This window comes from Bos grunniens, chromosome 16 (assembly GCF_055505025.1).
Source record: "Bos grunniens cultivar Pamir isolate PY7600 chromosome 16, Bosgru_T2T1.0, whole genome shotgun sequence".
In the NCBI taxonomy this organism is placed as follows: domain Eukaryota; kingdom Metazoa; phylum Chordata; class Mammalia; order Artiodactyla; family Bovidae; genus Bos; species Bos grunniens.
The window spans coordinates 62,250,794-62,272,487 of NC_141180.1; the positions used below are offsets into that span (position 1 = coordinate 62,250,794).

The window sequence follows — 21,694 nt, forward strand, 5'->3', positions numbered from 1 at the left end:
CTGAATTCTACCAAAAATTTAGAGAAGAGCTGACACCTATCCTGCTCAAACTCGTCCAGAAAACTGCAGAGGAAGGTAAACTTCCAAACTCATTCTATGAGGCCACCATCACCCTAATACCAAAACCTGACAAAGATGCCACAAAAAAAGAAAACTATAGGCCAATATCACTGATGAACATAGATGCAAAAATCCTAAACAAAATTCTAGCAATCAGAATCCAACAACACATTAAAAAGATCATACACCATGACCAAGTGGGCTTTATCCCAGGGATGCAAGGATTCTTCAATATCCGCAAATCAATCAATGTAATACACCACATTAACAAATTGAAAAACAAAAACCATATGATTATCTCAATAGATGCAGAGAAAGCCTTTGACAAAATTCAACACCCATTTATGATAAAAACTCTCCAGAAAGCAGGAATAGAAGGAACATACCTCAACATAATAAAAGCTATATATGACAAACCCACAGCAAACATTATCCTCAATGGTGAAAAATTGAAAGCATTTCCTCTAAAGTCAGGAACAAAACAAGGGTGCCCACTTTCACCATTACTATTCAACATAGTTTTGGAAGTTTTGGCTACAGCAATCAGAGCAGAAAAAGAAATAAAAGGAATCCAAATTGGAAAAGAAGAAGTAAAACTCTCACTATTTGCAGATGACATGATCCTCTACATAGAAAACCCTAAAGACTCCACCAGAAAATTACTAGAACTAATCAATGATTATAGTAAAGTTGCAGGATATAAAATCAACACACAGAAATCCCTTGCATTCCTATACACTAATAATGAGAAAACAGAAAGAGAAATTAAGGAAACAATTCCATTCACCATTGCAACGAAGAGAATAAAATACTTAGGAATATATCTACCTAAAGAAACTAAAGACCTATATATAGAAAACTATAAAACACTGGTGAAAGAAATCAAAGAGGACACTAATAGATGGAGAAATATACCATGTTCATGGATTGGAAGAATCAATATAGTGAAAATGAGTATACTACCCAAAGCAATTTATAGATTCAATGCAATCCCTATCAAGCTACCAACAGTATTCTTCACAGAGCTAGAACAAATAATTTCACAATTTGTATGGAAATACAAAAAACCTCGAATAGCCAAAGCGATCTTGAGAAAGAAAAATGGAACTGGAGGAATCAACCTACCTGACTTCAGGCTCTACTACAAAGCCACAGTTATCAAGACAGTATGGTACTGGCACAAAGACAGAAATATAGATCAATGGAACAAAATAGAAAGCCCAGAGATAAATCCACGCACATATGGACACCTTATCTTTGACAAAGGAGGCAAGAATATACAGTGGATTAAAGACAATCTCTTTAACAAGTGGTGCTGGGAAATCTGGTCAACCACTTGTAAAAGAATGAAACTAGAACACTTTCTAACACCATATACAAAAATAAACTCAAAATGGATTAAAGATCTCAACATAAGACCAGAAACTATAAAACTCCTAGAGGAGAACATAGGCAAAACACTCTCTGACATACATCACAGCAGGATCCTCTATGACCCACCTCCCAGAATATTGGAAATAAAAGCAAAAATAAACAAATGGGACCTAATTAAACTTAAAAGCTTCTGCACATCAAAGGAAACTATTAGCAAGGTGAAAAGACAGCCTTCAGAATGGGAGAAAATAATAGCAAATGAAGCAACCGACAAACAACTAATCTCAAAAATATACAAGCAACTCCTACAGCTCAACTCCAGAAAAATAAATGACCCAATCAAAAAATGGGCCAAAGATCTAAATAGACATTTCTCCAAAGAAGACATACAGATGGCTAACAAACACTTGAAAAGATGTTCAACATCACTCTTTATCAGAGAAATGCAAATCAAAACCACTATGAGGTACCATTTCACACCAGTCAGAATGGCTGCGATCCAAAAGTCTACAAATAATAAATGCTGGAGAGGGTGTGGAGAAAAGGGAACCCTCTTACACTGTTGGTGGGAATGCAAATTAGTACAGCCACTATGGAGAACAGTGTGGAGATTCCTTAAAAAACTGGAAATAGAACTGCCTTATGATCCAGCAATCCCACTGCTGGGCATACACACTGAGGAAACCAGAAGGGAAAGAGACACGTGTACCCCAATGTTCATCGCAGCACTGTTTATAATAGCCAGGACATGGAAGCAACCTAGATGTCCATCAGCAGATGAATGGATAAGAAAGCTGTGGTACATATACACAATGGAGTATTACTCAGCCATTAAAAAGAATACATTTGAATCAGTTCTAATGAGGTGGATGAAACTGGAGACTATTATACAGAGTGAAGTAAGCCAGAAGGAAAAACATAAATACAGTATACTAACGCATGTATATGGAATTTAGAAAGATGGTAACGATAACCCTGTGTACGAGACAGCAAAAGAGACACTGATGTATAGAACAGTCTTATGGACTCTGTGGGAGAGGGTGGGAAGATTTGGGAGAATGTCATTGAAACATGTGAAATGTCATGTATGAAACGAGATGCCAGTCCAGGTTCAGTGCACGATGCTGGATGCTTGGGGCTGGTGCGCTGGGAAGGCCCAGGGGGATGGTATGGGGAGGTTGGGAGGGAGGAGGGTTCAGGATGCGGAGCATGTGATTTTTTTAAAAAGATAAAATAAAAAATAAAAAAAAAAAGTAAAAAAAAAGAAAAAAAAAAAAAAGAGAGAATTAAGCAATTATTCAAAAGGAAGTTACTAAACTAAAAAGGCATAAAGAAAGCAAGCAGGCATGATACTAGAAAAAAAAATCTTGAAATCATTTAACATTTCTGTGAAAATTTTAAAAATCTAAAACCAGAAATGTACAGCTATATGGAGATGTCTAAACAGTATCCTCCAATAAATTAATATTGTTAGTTATTAAAATACTTTGAAGTTATTTTCATTGATTTTTTTCCATAAAAGATAAATAGTAATCCACATTTGACAAATGAGAAGACCAATAAATAATGTCAGTAAATGATGTGCCAAAGTCATAGAAAGGTTAACAAAATTGTACTTGATTGAAATATTTATCCCAGCCCACTTTAAAAAAAAGATTAAGAACAATTAATGCCAGGCAAATGCAAGGTCAAAAAATGAAGAGGAAACACAATTCATATTAATAAGAGAGACACAGGCATAGAATATGAAGCTTAGTTGAGCTTCCCAGCAGGCAGGGAAACGGAGAGGGAGGAGGAGAGTTGATTTCTGCAGTGCCCACACAGAGTGATAGAAGCTATCCCAGTCTCATTCCCAACCTCAAGGGAAAAGCTTGTAACATTTTACAGCTGAGTGTGAAGTTTGTATAATTACTTTTGCAGATATTATTCATCAGGTTAAAGAATGTGGCTTTATTAAGTGCTAGGATTCTTTTTTTTTAATCAAATGGTTGCCGAACTATCGAATGTTTTTTTCTGTTTATTAAGATGATCATTTTTCAATATTACATATGAACTGACAAAATATTTTTTAAAATCTTGATTCCTGTTTAGAACAACTATAGTCAGCTCTCCGTGATGTGGAACCCACACAGACAGAGGGCTGAGTGCACTGTATCATTTTATATATGGGACCTGAGTATGGTGGGATTTTGGTATCTGCCTGCAGGGGGAGGTTCTGGACACAGGGGCCCACTGTCAAGAGAATTAAGAAAACGGGGACAGTCACGTGCAGTCAGTGAACGCACACAGCACGTGCAGCAGGGACAGTCACGTGCAGGCAGCGCACACCTTCACACCACGCACAAAAATAAACTCAAATGGCTTCAAGACTTAATGTAAATACACGATACCATAAAACTAGAAGAGAACGCAGGCCAAACCTACTGACAAATTGTACAAACATCTAATAAAATGTTTTTTGATGTCAGTTGCCCAAGACAATAGAAATACAAACAAACAAACTGGATCTAATCAAACCCACAAGCCTTTGTACAGCAAAAGAAACCATACACAAAATGGAAACAAAACCTACAAACTGAGAAAAAATATTTGCAAGTGATTTGACCCACAAGGGCTTAATTTCCAGAATATACAAACAGCTCATAAAACTAAAAAAACCAACCCAATCAAAAGCAGGAATACGTAAATAGACATTTCTCCAAAGACATACAGATGGCCAACAGGTATGTGGAAGGATGCTCATTATTGCTGCTTATTAGAGAAATGCAAATCAAAACTACAATGAGGTACCAGCTCACACAGGTTAGAATCACCATCATTAAAAATATCTACAAATCACAAAATGCTGGAGAGGATGTGCAGAAACGAGAACCTTCATGCACTGTTGGCAGGAATGTAAACTGGTAAAGCCAGTGTGGAGAACACTATGGAGGTTCCTTAAACTACAACAAGAGTTGCCATAGGATCCAGCAATCCCACTCCTGGGCATATATATCCAGACAAAACTATAATTCAAAAAGATACATGCATCCCTACATACACAGCCACACTGTTTACAACAGTCAACACATGGAAATAACCTAAATACCCAGTGACAGACCGATGGATAGAGAAGATAATGTAGTTACACACAATGAACTATTACTCAGCCTTAAAAAGAATGAAATGATGTCTTTTGAGCAACAGGGATAGACCCGGAGATTATCACACTAAGAAGTCAGAGAAAAACAAATACCACATGACATCACTTATGTGTAGGAATCTAAAATATGACACGAATGAAATAGAAACAGACTCGTAAAGAATATGAAAAAGCTGTGTGTGTGTATGTATAAAAAACAATCACTTTGCTATAGAATATAAATAGTGTAAAGCAATATTTCAAAAAAATAAAAATTTTTAAAAGTACAGAAAGCCTAAATGTGTGAAAATAAACATATGATTTGGCTCTTTTAATTTTTCCTGTAGGATAGAGTCCTTAGAGTTACCTCCTCCTCTAAAAGATCTTACAGGTTCTTCTCCCTGCTCACTTTTACCACTGTCAATTACTTCCCCTTTTGTAACACAAACGTTGACTTCTGAACATAGAATCTTTTCAGTAAAGTGTTACCTTTTCCCAGTAGATGACAGTCTTACAAACAGTTTATTAGTGATGGGAACAACTTTCTGGATAAACACCTGTTGATCATCTCGCTCTCCAAAAGGTCCTTCATCAGAAAACAGAAAACACTGATATAAGTTTAAGTTGATGTTTTTTCCAATTTTTTAGATTTCTAATGCCTGGAACAAAAGCACTCAATAAATATGTCAATGCTATACCTTTCAGTTACACAATGTTACTTGTCAATTATATCTCAATGAAGTTGGAAAAAAAAACTTTGTTGTCAAAACTGTAAACTTTCAGTGTCTATCATCACAGTTGGAAGTGGGTTCACAGGGCAACTGTTAAAACTGACAACACTGAGCAGTTCTCGCTCTAAAAATACTAAGACCGGTTGTACAATTCTCATAAGCAGCTTACATTTTTTAAAGATAACTATTTTGAAGTCTTTACTGTGGGTGCATATTCATTTAATAGTTTCATGCATAAACAATTCTCATGTACTCCTTACATTCCACCAGTTCTGCCTATACAGGTGATCTAGAAGGCACATTAACGAACAGGTCCTATAGAACTATTAAAAGTATGGTGGGTATAGCACATATACATTACAGATTGTTTCAAACGGATCTTTACAGAGAAGAATCTACTTCTGTGAAGATTCTGTGTGTGTATATATGGTATGTTATGGCGTATGGAGACACTGATTTAACTTTATATACCTTTTGCTAAAATCAGAGCCTTTCAGTAGAGACATGCTATACTATTTCCTGACAAATGCCATCAAAACCACTCTCAGAATCTAAGAACATCAGCCCCTTTCCAGCTTCAAAGTTATTTTCAGGTTAATTATTAGCAACTATGGAAAAAAAGTATTTCAAGTTTCAAATGTGTATACCCATCATAGCTTCTAATTTTAAAAAAAGTGGTATTTGGAGATGGTATCACTTCAGTTCAGTCACTCAGTCATGTCTGACTCTTTGCGACCCCATGAATCACAGCACACCAGGCCTCCCTGTCCATCACCAACTCCCGGAGTTCACTCAGACTCACGTCCATTGAGTCAGTGATGCCATCCAGCCATCTCATCCTCTGTCGTCCCCTTCTCCTCCTGCCCCCAATCCCTCCCAGCATCAGAGTCTTTTCCAATGAGTCAACTCTTCGCATGAGGTGGCCAAAGTACTGGAGTTTCAGCTTCATTCCCTCCAAAGAAATCCCAGGGCTGATCTCCTTCAGAATGGACTGGTTGGATCTCCCTGCAATCCAAGAGACTCTCGAGTCTTCTCCAACACCACAGTTCAAAAGCATCAATTCTTTGGCGCTCAGCTTACTTCACAGTCCAACTCTCACATCCATACATGACCACTGGAAAAACCATAGCCTTGACTAGATGGACCTTTGTTGGCAAAGTAATATCTCTGCTTTTTAATATTCTGTCTAGGTTGGTCATAACTTTCCTTCCAAGGAGTAAGCATCTTTTAATTTCATGGCCACAGTCACCATCTGCAGTGATTTTGGAGCCCAAAAAGATAAAGTTTGACACTGTTTCCACTGTTTCCCCATCTATTTCCCAAGATGTGATGGGACCGGATGCCATGATCTTCGTTTTCTGAATGTTGAGCTTTAAGCCAACTTTTTCACTGTCCTCTTTCACTTTCATCAAGAGCCTTTTTAGTTCCTCTTCACTTTCTGCTATAAGGGTGGTGTCATCTGCATATCGGAGGTTATTGATATTTCTCCCGGCAATCTTGATTCCAGCTTGTGTTTCTTCCAATCCAGCGTTTCTCATGATGTACTCTGCATATAAGTTAAATAAGCAGGGTGACAATATACAGCCTTGACGTACTCCTTTTCCTATTTGGAACCAGTCTGTTGTTCCATGTCCAGTTCTAACTGTTGCTTCCTGACCTGTATACAAATTTCTCAAGAGGCAGATCAGGTGGTCTGGTATTCCCATCTCTTTCAGAATTTTCCACAGTTTATTGTGATCCACACAGTCAAAGGCTTTGGCATAGTCAATAAAGCAGAAATAGATGTTTTTCTGGAACTCTCTTGCTTTTTCGATGATCCAGCGGATATTGGCAATTTGATCTCTGGTTCCTCTGCCTTTTCTAAAACCAGCTTGAACATCAGGAAGTTCATGGTTCACATATTGCTGAAGCCTGACTTGGAGAATTTTGAGCATTACTTTACTAGCTTGTGAGATGAGTACAATTGTGTGGTAGTTTGAGCATTCTTTGGCATTGCCTTTCTTTGGGATTGGAATGAAAAGTGACCTTTTCCAGTCCTGTGGCCACTGCTAAGTTTTCCAAATTTGCTCACATACTGAGTGCAGCACTTTCACAGCATCATCTTTCAGGATTTGAAATAGCTCAACTGGAATTCCATCACCTCCACTAGCTTTGTTCATAGTGATGGTTTCTAAGGCCCACTTGACTTCACATTCCAGGATGTCTGGCTCTAGGTCAGTGATCACACCATCGTGATTATCTGGGTCATGAAGATCTTTTTTGTACAGTTCTTCTGTGTATTCTTGCCATCTCTTCTTAATATCTTCTGCTTCTGTTAGGTCCATACCATTTCTGTCCTTTATCGAGCCCATCTTTGCATGAAATGTTCCCTTGGTATCTCTAATTTTCTTGAAGAGATCTCTAGTCTTTCCCATTCTGTTGTTTTCCTCTATTTCTTTGCATTGATCGCTGAGGAAGGCTTTCTTATCTCTTCTTGCTGTTCTTGGCAACTCTGCATTCAGATGCTTATATCTTTCCTTTTCTCCTTTGCTTTTCACTTCTCTTCTTTTCACAGCTATTTGTAAGGCCTCCCCAGACAGCCATTTTGCTTTTTTGCATTTCTTTTCCATGGGGATGGTCTGGATCCCTGTCTCCTGTACAATGTCACGAACCTCATTCCATAGTTCATCAGGCACTCTATCTATCAGATCTAGGCCCTTAAATCTATTTCTCACTTCCACTCTATAATCATAAGTGATTTGATTTAGGTCATACCTGAATGGTCTAGTGGTTTTCCCTACTTTCTTCAGTTTCAGTCTGAATTTGGCAATAAGGAGTTCATGATCTGAGCCACAGTCAGCTCCTGGTCTTGTTTTTGCTGACTGTATAGAGCTTCTCCATCTTTGGCTGCTTAGGAAATGCTAATAAAGATGAAAAATCTGCTCTCAACTTTTTAACAACTAAAAATAATTCCATAATACATATCTTCCTGAGCTTATGATGGGGTTATGACTTACAATACTGAAAATATCATTAAGTCAAAACTGCATTTAGTACTAAACATCACAACTTAGCCTAGCCTAGAGTAAATGTGCTCAGAACACTTACATTAGCCTTCAGGTGGGCAAAGCCATCTAACACAAAACCTATTTTATGATAAAGTGTTGAACGCCTCATGTAATTTACTGAATACTGAAAGTGAGAAAGAGAATGGCTGTGTGCATACAGACTGATTCCAAGCATATCACTTGTTTACCCTTGTGGTCATGGGGCTGACTGGGAACTTACCAGGCCTGCTGCTGCTGCCCAGCATCACGGAGGAATATGGTACCACATATCCCTAGCCCGGGAAAAGATCAAACTTCAAAGTACTGGTTCTACTGAATGACTGTCACACTTTTGTACCATCATAAAGTCAAAAAATATCATCTGTATAATTTTTTGACTTTAGAGAACTTAATCAGAAAAACACACTAAGCTTCTGTTTTAAATAAGTTTAAAAGTGAAAATGAAGAATTTATATTTACAACTCTTTTTTTAGGTTCCTACTACCAATAATACACTTCTTCAGCACTGCCTTCATAGTACTTGAGAATGACCACCTATGTCGTTCCCAGAGGAGTAGCTTCCGTGGCTTTCTGTCTCCTCCAGAGACAGGATCTTGAACGATGCTAAAGGAGTAGAACCCGGCTGAGTAGAGATCATTCCTCTGAATCGTGTTACTGTCCATGTCCGGACATGATTATTATCTGCACAAACTAGGAGAGAAACAGAACACACAAGAGTTTTTAAATACAGATTGTAAGAGCACCAACAACATCACTTTTATAAATTCATTTTAACTTTTTTCACTATGATCTACAATAAGTAGATCACAGCACATTTTGAGTGACAAAACAACTTATCTTAAAATCATACTTAAATTTGTACCTAGCCAACAAAAATGAGATAACAGAATATGGTTTACCTTGCTGCAAATATAAGGTATATAAGTTAATCTACGGATCCTTATAAAAGTAGCCTATAGGGTATAGATTTAGAAAAGGTTAAAAAAAAAGTGTATGTAAAAAAAATGTTGAATATTTTCTGTTCTGTTGGTAAACTACACTGTAGACAAGTTGCCTACTTTATTTTTTCCAACCATATAAACGGTTTCTGCTTATGTTACTCAAATATCAAACAATTAAGACCAGGAGTTACTGAAAATTTACTAGCACAAATGACATTTGTCCCAAAACTTGCTGCTCATTCAGTTACATCACGGAAAACTAAGATTTCAATACTAAAGTTGAGAATTATTTTTATATATGAGACTGTATTTAAGTAACTTATTCCAATTAGCTTATTTTTCCATAGTAATAATATTAAGCAGTTATATACTGAGATATCTCTGAATAAGTAATCTGTTTCTGTTGGTTTTGTCTGAATAGATACCCTATTAAAATATATAAACAACTATAACATTAATCCAAGAACTGTACTTTTGTGGCATGCTTTAAAAAATTTACTAACTTGTCTTTTATTACATATATAGCATTATATATAGCATCAGTATATACTATGAAATTATCCAAAATTTCTTCTATACACACATTTCCTCCTGGATAGGTGTCACAGTTGCACATTTTAAACAGAAGTTTAGAAATTTAATTTTAGCAAACAGCAATAAGAATAAAAAGTGTGCATATTATACAGCAAAATTCTCAATTCTCGGAATACTAGTTTTCTAGTGAAAAAGAAGACACTTAGTTCTAGGCTATAATCAACTTCATGGGAAATAATTTCCTGATTTCATTATTAAACTTAAGGGGATTCAGAAAAATAACTGAAATATTTTTAGCAATTATGAAATCTGTTAGTATGAATAATCATCATACATTTATAACATTGAAACTAATCATTTACAATGTTGTAGAGTAATCATTCACAGCACTGAAACTAACACTAAGAGAGACAGAACGTCATTACATATACGTGCACATCCACCAGGTGGCAGAGTGAATACAGTTGAGCACATATAAAATACCCCAGATTTTTGGCTAAACTGGGTATTTTTCTTGACAAATTTATATTTCAAACCTATACAGATATTTGTTACAAACCAAACTTCACCAAGTAATTCTTAGACATCACATCCAACACTAACATCATTACCAGCAAAACAGTATTAACTGCTCTTTAGTGCGCACTGTCATTTAAATATCAAAATGGTCTAGCAAGGAATAGTCTGTTTTTCTCACAGGGTCATATTGTGTCGTTTCATTCGTTTATTCACAAGAACTACGTTAAGTGCTGAGGACAGGGTGGAGAACAAAAGTTTCTGCTGCTGTAGAAACCTATATTCTAAAAGAGGGAGAGAGAGAGACATCAGAAAGCAACAGTCTGTGAAGAAAACAAATGGATACTGACAGCAAAAGCTGACTGGACAGAGGTCTGGCTAGGTTAGACCGAGTGGCCAAGGAGGCCTCATGAGGAGGAGTTTGAAGTGGGACTTGAATGCCAAGGAGAGGCAGCCAAACAAATATCTAGGAAAACACATTTCAAATGAAAAGAAGAAGGTCAGAGGTTCTAAGGCATTTTCAAGAAATAGAAGAGCCAATGAGCTAGGGTACCATGCGCAATAAGGAAAGTGACAAGGGAGGCTGAGAGGAGAGACCCGAAAGCTAAGCAGGGTCCAGAACAGGAAGCGCCGCATTAAGTTACTTCTTCTACATACACTAGGAAGCCATCGGCAAGTCAGACCTGGTTTGCATTTCTAAAGATATTTCTGCCTGTTGTGTGGAACGTGAACCATAGAGAGCCAAGACAGAAACAGGGAAAAACTGAGAAGCTCAGCAACCCAGGGGAGAAATGCTGACCTGAGCTACCAGGTTGGCAGCAATGGACACACAGTGAAGTACTCGGACGTGTGATACATGCTCAAGCAAAGACACGGGAGTTACTGATGGATTCCACACAGTGAAGTACTCGGACGTGTGATACATGCTCAAGCAAAGACACGGGAGTTACTGATGGATTCCACACAGTGAAGTACTCGGACGTGTGATACATGCTCAAGCAAAGACACAGGAGTTACTGATGGATTCCACACAGTGAAGTACTCGGACGTGTGATACATGCTCAAGCAAAGACACGGGAGTTACTGATGGATTCCACACAGTGAAGTACTCGGACGTGTGATACATGCTCAAGCAAAGACACGGGAGTTACTGATGGATTCCACACAGTGAAGTACTCAGACGTGTGATACATGCTCAAGCAAAGACACGGGAGTTACTGATGGATTCCACATAGGAGGCAGGGAGGCGACAGAAAGGGAGGAATCAAGCCTGATTCCTAGATTTTCAGCCTGGGTATAAAAGATTAGTGATACTGTGTAACAAGATGGCTTTTGAGAGAGAAATCAAAAGTACCATTTTATCCACCAGGTTAATTTAGAGATGCCTCTTAAACCTACAACCAAATCCTAAGGACAAGCACTGTATACACAAGTCTGGAAGTCTGTGGATGGTCACAGGTGGAAGGAAAGTCTGGAAGTCACTGGCATATAGATGACAGCATTCAAATCACCAGGGAAAGAAAGTACAGACAAATAAAAATGGAGAATCTAGAAAAAGATTTAAGGCAAACCAACACTTAGTAACTGGGCAAAAGAGGAAGAACCAGCCATACAGAGCAAGAAAGACTCCTCAGTGAGGCAGATGTTAGATGAGTACTGCTTTATAAAAGATTTAAAAAAGAGCTTGTTGCGGGAAGGCATCATTATATCCAAAACAGTGAGACATTCAATAAAAGCAGTCATCCATCCATCTACCCTTTTACCCATCATCCATCCATATATGGACAAGGTATTTCAGCTCCATTTGATGTTTAATTAGACAAAGATGCATCACCTTTTTATATTAGGTAGTCTTCATATAAACAAAAGTTGATATATGAAAATAATGTTTATAAAAATTTAAATTAGGCAGGAACTGATCTACAAAAGATTTAATGCACAATTGTTTTATAAATGCAAATGCTACTGATATACCTGACAATTCAAATTTTGTAAGGTCTTTCAGAAATTGTCTATCATATACAATAATTTCACAGTGGAATTTTACTTTTTGATCATTTTATGCTGTGTCATCCTAATTTTGCTTTAAAATCTGTAACTATTTTTTTAAATATTAAATTTGTATCTAAAATTTTTAAAAATCTATGACTATATAGAATAGAAAGTCCCTAAATCATGTCCAACTCTTTGCCCCCCCATGGACTATACAGTCCATGGAACTCTCCAGGCCAGAATACTAGAATGGGGAGCCTTTCCCTTTCTCCAGGGGATCTCCCCAACCCAGGGATCGAACCCAAGTCTCCCACATTGCAGCCAGACTCTTTACTAACTTTACCAACTAAGCCACGGGGGAAGCCCTCTATGACTGCGAAAAACAATAAACCCACAAATGTTATTTTCTTCACACCTTTTTACACGTTTTCTAATTTTTAACATTAGTAGTTGATGTTAGACTACCAACATTCTACTAACTTTAGCATTAAACCTTAAGACAATACAACCAAATTTATATTAAATTCATATAAATTTCTCTAATAAAAAATTCTTAACAGGATTGAGAAATTTTCTGAAGTAAAACATACCATAAGAACACACTATTAAAAGAGAGTAAATAAAAGATACAATACCTTCTAAATTTATGTATACTACAGCTAGACAAGATCAAAGAAAATCATGATATTTTCACAGTATTAAGAGATAATCACAGTATTTCTTATTAAACTTTTCTACCATTTTTTGGTATGCCTATACATAAAACACTGCTTTTGTATTTTTTTAATTTGTAGAAGTCTAGAAAATTATACCCCAGGCAAGGTTTCATATGAGGCAGCCCACCTTACCAATACCAATAAAATCATTTCACCTGATACCAGATGCTTCTCTGACAGCATGATTTTTGTGACAGGACTCCGGTGAACAGTGAATGTCTGAAAAAGCTGAGGGCCCGACCCAACCGTCTCTGGGTGCTGCACAATGACGCGTACTGCGCCAGAACTCGTACCATAGGCAATCTCGATCCAGTTACCACTGACACCTACACAAAATCAAAAGTGGAAAGGGGAAATAATAGAAGACGATCAACAGAAAGCTGCCCTTGCAAGTGTTCTCTGTGACAGAAGAGGCAGAGCTGGATTCAGCACTTGTATCAGCCCAAATCCCACTCAGTGCAGAAATCTGAAGACTTCTCTGACTGTCTTAATGCCTTACTTCCTTTATTAATCGCTTCCTAACACTCACTCCACTGTACTAAGTGTTAGATTCTACCACAGCAACTGTAACCCCCCAGTTCTCTATCTACCTCTACTCTTTATTGATGAGACTGAATCATAATCAGTTTAGATTTAAAACACCTTACAGAGTGCCTTGCCTGAGACAGTAGGTACTCATTAACTGCTTAAAGAATAAATCTGATATGCTAAGAACACCACTGATACAGCACAGGATTCCACAAGTAATGCTCCATATGACTTCTAGCTTAGAATGACCACCTGTGTTACTTCTGCTACAACATTAAACCTTCTCTTTGAGTAATCAAGTACTGTAATTACTTGTACATACACAAGTAATATGCTCTTCAACAGTTTCAAAACTGTTAACTAGGGAACAAATATACCCATTACACTGCTGACATCACACTTACCTATGCTGTCTCTTTTAATTATGTACAAGTAGTTCATCATGTTAGGTTCGAGTGTGGATTTTTTCTCAAACAGGTGCCCAGATTCCATCACATATTTAAAGACAGAATGGAGTTCAGGGATAGATAGCCTTTCAAAGCTTCACAGAGAACCTCTTAATAGCTATTGTTTCTGACCAACCCAAAAATATTTGAATCAAGGTAGAAAGGGCAGGCTATGGAAAACACTTCTCAAAATTTAAGGCAACCACACCCTCATGTCTTAAAAGAAGATACTGCCACCACAAAAGAAATTTTTTTCTCCCTTTTAATTTGCGGGGGCAGGGGGAGCATACTTCATTCTAGAGCAGGGGTCAGCAAACTTTCTGTAAAAGGCTGAATAGCAAACAGTTTAAACTTTGCGTGCCAAACTGTCTCTGTGACAACCACTCAATTCTGACACAGGGGCACAAAAGCAGCCAAAGACAATACATAAAACTATCAATGAAAAGAACATGGTTTGCTGACTTCTGTTCTGGAGCAATATAGTTTAAATTCTACCATAATTTCAATAAAAATCATCTGTGTACACCAGAATATTTTTCTTTCATATAGAAGATAATGATTTCTTAAAATCATTCAATAATATGATTCTACACAAGTAATATATTCAACCTATTAATATTACTGGCCACATGTAAATATTTCCTAGATCCTTTCATTACAGATAAATTTTCAGTTCCCCATTTATGTTTATCCTTCACTCTAGAATACAAAAATTCTTAATAATTCACAGAACTAGTTTGTTAATTTCACTGTAATGGCCTCTGAAAGAGAAGTTATGGGTACTGATATTTTCCAAAACTTAAATTTGAAATTTCCCAGAGAAATAAGCTCATTTTCCAATAGAGATTAATAGTCTAAAAGCTTCTGTTGTTGTTGTTGTTAAAAAGATAAAGCTCTTAATTTCAAAATGAAATCAGCGATCATAGGAAGGTAAATGTGCAGGTCAGTTTTAAAAATAATTTTAGTTATTATTATTATCATAAAAATTAACAATACAATTCAGAAGAAGCAAAGTTCTAATTTTCTACCCCAGAGTATGTTTATTGGTCATGTTTGACCTCAATCTAAAACCAAACATCAACTTCAGACTAAAAGAGATGAAATCCTAGCACTGCAGCTTACCAAAACAAAGGACCAGATTAGTATTAGAATAAACCAATGAATAAACATACATAAAATAACATCCATAATAATAATTTTGCTATGCACTAACTTGTTTTGGGTGTGAGGTAAACACTCAGAGCAGTAATAGCATCATTTGAGGAATCATGATAAAGTTCAGTTACAAGAAGATCATTATCCTTCATTCGCAATGGGAACTTCTGCATATCTAAAAAGTAAAAATAGTATGAAAATAAATGGTAAATCTAAAACTTAAGTTAGTACTTTGTTTTCATTTAAAAAGTCATACTAAAGAGAGCCACACTAAGTGCCTGACCACTTACCTATATAATATATTGATCCATTGTTACATCCCAGCAGCAGGAATGAGCCAGCAGTGTCGTAACTAGTTATAGGAACGACGTCTTGAACCTGATGTAGTGAGAATATTGTTAGATGTCAGATGTTAATTACAATCTATATTTTCTGCTCAATGTCCTCAAATTTTTTATGCAATAAAGAAGATACTTAATTAGGTCTTAGAACATGGACTTTCTTTACACACACACACATCCATGCGGAACTCTGAAGAACCACCAATATAGTCCCCTTTAAAGCTTTTTTCTAAAAAAAAAAAAAAACAAACAAACTTATTTTCAACAGCAGCACTTTCCTTTCAGAATTTAGTTATCTCCATTTTCTGCACATGACCATGAGGTTAGAGCACATATTAGGACTGGAAAACTAAGTCTGACCCAGGCCCCTTTCTCCCTTCTCTCTCTCAAATAAGAGATGAAATGACCTGCCCAGTTAGAATCATAAAACAGATCAGCCAACTTCAAGATGTACTTGCTCCCTTGATACACTGTCATTTCTTCGAAAAGGCAGCATTCTCTATCTCCCCCTGAAGACTTCACCTCTGTATCCTAGGAAACGGCCAATCAAGTTCTCAGATGCTTTTGTTTTTTCAAGCATTAGAATAAAAAAATTAGTTTTCCAAGCAAATCAGGCTAGTTACAAATTAATGAATGCTTATGTTTGTGCTAAGAGAAAAGCAAAGGGCATGACTTTTACTATAAAACAAAACAAAAACCAGAAAGTCTTACCGAGTACTGGCAAGAAGATCAAACTGAATCCCCCTTATGTACAGCCAGACCAGGCATGCATGTGAAACTTTACACACTCAACATTCACATTATACACTTTTCATATCTAGGTGAACAAGTACTGGAATGGACAAGGGATGTTGAAATACTACTTCTGCTCCATAGGCGCTTTGAAACTCATGGGCAAGAAAGAAAAAAAAAGACAATTACAATGTAACAGGCACTAAAATAGGATGTGCAATACAACCATGGAGGAAGAAAGGATTCCTGTTTAAACTCCAGTCCAGGGAGGACAAAGATCAAGGAAAAGTTCAAAAAGGAAGTAATACTTGAAAACAAAACAAATAAATAACTAGGAGTTAGGCAGAGAGGGAAAAACACCCATCTGAAGGACAGCAAGTACAGCACAGAATCTATGCCAATTCTAACTAAAAACCAAATTTAAAAACAGCTAAATCTTGGAAATAATGACTCGAATAAGCTGTTCATGTTCACAGCCCTAAATTCTGGTGTCATGCTTGGGTATAAGTCACACTAGCAATACCTCTGCAGAGATTTTGATGGCCACCCTCAACCCCAGGTCAGGTTTCTGTTTCATCAGAGCCAACAGGTTCAGAAGCAGGTAGTCACTGAGAACTCTTCCGTGATGAGTCAAGAGGTCTGAAGAAAGGAGGGGAGGCTGCTTCACTGATGTATTTTCTTATATCAATTGTATCTTTTTAGTTCACTTACTCCAGAAAGTGCTTCAGTTCTACCCCAGAGTCTTCACAGTCAGAGGACAGGGGTAGGTAAGGCCATGAGACTCCTCTCTCTCTAGACCAGTTTTCAATGAAAGGCTGGCAGCAGCTTGGAGCTTTCCCTGGGACATCCCAGAGAGACACTTGACCTCTTATTCTCTGGGAGGGTGGGAGCCAGGCTTAGAGCCTTCCTAATCCTGGAGCAGTGACGGATTTCCTCTTAAGCTCTAAAATCACTGCTGATGCTGACTGCAGCCATGAAATTAGAAGAAAACTGCTTCTTAACAGGAAAGCTATGACAAACCTAGACAGTGTGTTAAAAAGCAAAGACATCACTTTGCTGACAAAGGTTCATATAGTCAAGGCTATGGTCTTTCTAGTAGTCATGTACAGATGTGAGAGCTGGACAATAAAGAAAGCTGAGCACCAAAGAATTGATGGTTTTGAACTGTGGTGTTAGAGAAGACTCTTGAGAGTCCTTTGGAAAGCAAAGAGATCAAACCAATCAATCTTAAAGGAAATCAACCCTGAATACCCTTTGGAACGACTGATGCTGAAGCTGAAGTTCCAATAACTTTGGCCACCTGATGGGAACAGCTGATTCATTGGAAAAGACCCTGATGCTGAGAAAGACTGAGGGCAAGAGGCGAAGAGGGCAACAGAAGATGAGATGGTTGGATGGCATCACTGATTCAAGCGACATGAACCTGGGCAAACTCCAGGAGACAGTGAGGGACAGGGAAGCCTGGCATGCTACAGTCCCTGAGGTTGCAAAAAATCACATGACTTGGTGTCTGAACACCACCATCACCTCCTTCCCTGCACCCCGACCAAGTCCTACTCTTCTCATGTCCACCTCTCAGCACAAGGAGAACAGAGAAAGCAGAGGACATGTGAAGTTAGGTTACAGAGGAGATGGTACCAAGATCTTCTCTCCCAGCATAAGCAAGGAGGCAGTCATTTTGCAGCCTTCTCTTCTTTACCCCAATAACTTCATGGCAAGAACCTGAGAAACCACACTGATCAGTACATGTGATTCCATCATGGTGATCACAAACCTAAGGTAGAAGTGAGTTTTCTCTCCTAAGGTAGTTCAGTGATTATCATTAATGTCTATGTAAAAATTTAAATGATTTACATTTTGAAAATAATCAGTCTATCTTCCCAAGCAATACAAGGCCCCTTAAATCTTGTAACCACAATCTCTACCTGGATAATCATTTGTTAACAAAATGTTTTAACTCTCCTCCATTACTTTTTAAATACTTAGATGCACCAACATATCGAGAAATGCCTTTGCTAGTAAGGTTTGCAGTATTCCACTTCTTCCTCTTCTAAGTAAAATAACCTTATCAAAGGGCATTTCTTCAGCAGTCCTTCCACTGAGGGTTGTAAATGACAAACTCTATCTGTATTATATGAAAACATCTCTCATTCATGTCTGAATGACAGTTTTGCTGAATATAAAGCTCTAAGTTGAAACTTATTTCCTCAACTAACTCGAGAATAGCCTACTGTCTTCTGGCTTCTACTGTTGCTCAACAAAGAATCTGTTTTACATCTAGCTAGAGAGTAATGCTCAAAATTCTCCAAGCCAGGCTTCAGCAATACATGAACGGTGAACTTCCAGATGTTCAAGCTGGTTTTAAAAGGCAGAGGAACCAGAGATCAAAGTGCCAACATTCGCTGGATCATGGAAAAAGCAAGAGAGTTCCAGAAAAACATCTATTTCTGCTTTATTGACTATGCTAAAGCCTTTGACTGTGTGGATCACAATAAACTGTAGAAAATTCTGAAAGACATGGGAATACCAGACCACCTGACCTGCCTCTTGAGAAACCTATATGCAGTTCAGGAAGCAACAGTTAGAACTGGACATGGAACAACAGACTGGTTCCAAATAGGAAAAGGAGTACGTCAAGGCTGTATATCGTCACCCTGCTTATTTAACTTATATGCAGAACACATCATGAGAAACACTGGGCTGGAAGACACACAAGCTGGAATCAAGATTGCCGGGAGAAATATCAATAACCATAATAAGATATGCAGGTAACACCACCCTTCTGGCAGAAAGTGAAGAGGAACTAAAAAGCCTCTTGATGAAAGTGAAAGAGGAGAGTGAAAAAGTTGGCTTAAAGCTCAACATTCAGAAAACGAAGATCATGGCATCTGGTCCCATCACTTCATGGCAAAGAGATGGGGAAACAGTGGAAACAGTGTCAGACTTTATTTTTTTGGGCTCCAAAATCACTGCAGATGGAGACTGCTGCCATGAAATTAAAAGATGCTTACTCCTTGGAAGAAAAGTTATGACCAACCTAGATAACATATTCAAAAGCAGAGACATTACTTTGCCAACAAAGGTCCGTCTAGTCAAGGCTATGGTTTTTCCAGTGGTCATGTATGGATGTGAGAGTTGGACTGTGAAGAAAGCTGAGTGCCAAAGAATTGATGCTTTTGAACTGTGGTGTTGGAGAAGACTCTTGAGAGTCCCTTGCACAGCAAGGAGATCCAACCAGTCCATTCTGAAGGAGATCAGCCCTGGGATTTCTTTGGAAGGAATGATGCTAAAGCTGAAACTCCAGTACTTTGGCCACCTCATGCGAAGAGTTGACTCATTGGAAAAGACCCTGATTCTGGGAGGGATTGGGGGCAGGAGGAGAAGGGGATGACAGAGGATGAGATGGGAAGATGGCATCGCTGACTTGATGGACATGAGTTTGACTGAACTCCGGGAGTTGGTGATGGACAGGGAGGCCTGGCGTGCTGCAATTCATGGGGTCACAAAGAGTCGGACACGACTGAGCGACTGAACTGAACTGAAAGTGTATCTGGGAGCTTCCCTGATGGCTCAGACAGTAAATAATTGCCTGCAAGGCAGGAGACACAGGTTCAATCCCTGGATTGGGAAGATCCCCTGAAGGAGGAAATGGCAACCGACTACAGTATTCTTGCCTGGAGAATTCCATGGACAGAGGATCCTAGCGGGTTACAGTCCAAGGGGTTGCAAAGAGTCAGATACAACCGAGCGATTCATTCTCTCTCTCTCACACACACACAACGTACCTGTCAGTAATCTATGGACACCTTTTGATATTTTTATCTTCTATTACATCACAATGTATATATTTGATTTTATTAGCCTTGATGTATTTCTTTAATCAACATAATCAAGCCTTTCTTTCATTCTCCAAAATTGTTAGCAATTATCTTTTCTAAATCCCATCCACTACTCCCTTCTGAAAGTGATTGTCTCATTTCTTCTTTTCATATTTTCTACTAACTTTCTGCTTCACTGTGAATGATTCTCTCGGATGCGTCCAGCAATCCACTGTCTTTTTATTTGTCCTTCTGTTTAACACATTAAGTCAGCAGTCCCCAACCTTTCTGGCATCAGGGACCAGTTTTGTGGAAGACAGTTCTTCCACAGACTAGGGCTGGTGGGAGGGATGGAGAGAGACGGCTTTGGGATGATTCAAGCAATTGTGCATGTTACTCCTAATCCAAGCGCAACACTGATCTGAGAGGTATGGGTCTGCAGCCTGGACACTGGGGACCCCTGCACTGAGTATGAGTTTTGTTTTGAATTTTCAATGGCTTTCAAATTTCTACTGTTTTATTTTGTTTCTTTTCTGACTGTTCCTATTTATTATAGTCTAGTCCTTCGTCTTTCTCATTAAATAACTTGAAATTTATTCAGAAGTACCTAATTGTTCAATTATTTTCAGCTCTAAGGTACATTTGTACTCCAACTGCCTACATTTTATGACTTCCCCTCATTTGCTTTCATGTGTAGTTTACACATTTGGGGAGGTTATGGGCTCACTTGGAAAAGGCAATGGCACCCCACTCCAGTACTCTTGCCTGGAAAATCCCACGGATGGAGGAGCCTGGTAGGCTGCAGTCCATGGGGTCGCTGAGGGTGGGACACGACTGAGCGACTTCACTTTCACTCTTCACTGTCATGCATTGGAGAAGGAAATGGCAACCCACTCCAGTGTTCTTGCCTGGAGAATCCCAGGGACGGGGGAGCCTGGTGGGCTGCTGTCTATGGGGTCGCACAGAGTCAGACACGACTGAAGTGACTTAGCATGGGCTCACTTTCAGTAGAAATATTTGTTTTGTGAAGCCCTATGTGCCTTATCTTGCTTGGTTTCATGTCCATCCCTAGAAATGTAAATGACCCTAGACCAGTTCTATAAATTTCTCAAATTGGAATTCCCAAAGCACAAAGACTTATCTTTGTGCTTTCAAGTCATGTATTTGTACTCCTAATATGATTGTGGCCTCAATTTCTCATTGATGGTTTTCTCCTGCACTACCTTTCCCAATCCAAGATATGGAACATATATCAAGATTTCTTATTCTAAAATTATTAAGCAAAATTTTCCCAGTCCTCTTCTCAAGGACTGAGGCAGATTATTAAAGCTTCAGCTTTTTGCAGGAGGCTGGATTTACATGCTCCCCTGAAGCCATGCCTCCTGGTCCTGGTGGAATCCCAGAATCCAGAGCCTTGACTTTGATATGGGGTATGCAAATATGTATAAAGAAACAAATAACAAATATAATTCAATACCTGATATTAATAGAATATATACTATTTTAGTATTTTTATCCAATATTTCTGTATGTCAGTATTGGGGGGGGCTAGTGTCAGCTGATTTAGCATTGTTACTGTAAATCCCGATGGTTCAGCAAGTAAAGAATCTGCCTGCAATGCAGGAGATGCAGGTTCGATCCC

The 21,694-nt window shown here is 38.2% G+C and overlaps 1 protein-coding gene across 6 annotated transcripts in view; it reads right to left on the reverse strand.

Moving 5' to 3' along the window:
• KCTD3 (potassium channel tetramerization domain containing 3) overlaps positions 1–21,694 on the reverse strand; it is a 75,906-nt gene that overhangs the window by 7,193 nt on the left and 47,019 nt on the right. For 5 of the 6 annotated variants that reach the window (XM_086345322.1, XM_086345323.1, XM_086345324.1 and 2 more), the window contains 5 exons: positions 15,452–15,539; positions 15,220–15,336; positions 13,188–13,358; positions 8,868–9,023; positions 5,045–5,141 (listed from right to left, as the gene is read on the reverse strand). In XM_086345322.1, the coding sequence (XP_086201448.1) occupies positions 5,045–5,141; positions 8,868–9,023; positions 13,188–13,358; positions 15,220–15,336; positions 15,452–15,539 (629 nt within the window). Of the gene's footprint in view, positions 1–5,044; positions 5,142–8,792; positions 9,024–13,187; positions 13,359–15,219; positions 15,337–15,451; positions 15,540–21,694 lie in introns of all 6 variants that reach the window. The other variant, XR_015143635.1, reaches the window with a different exon arrangement.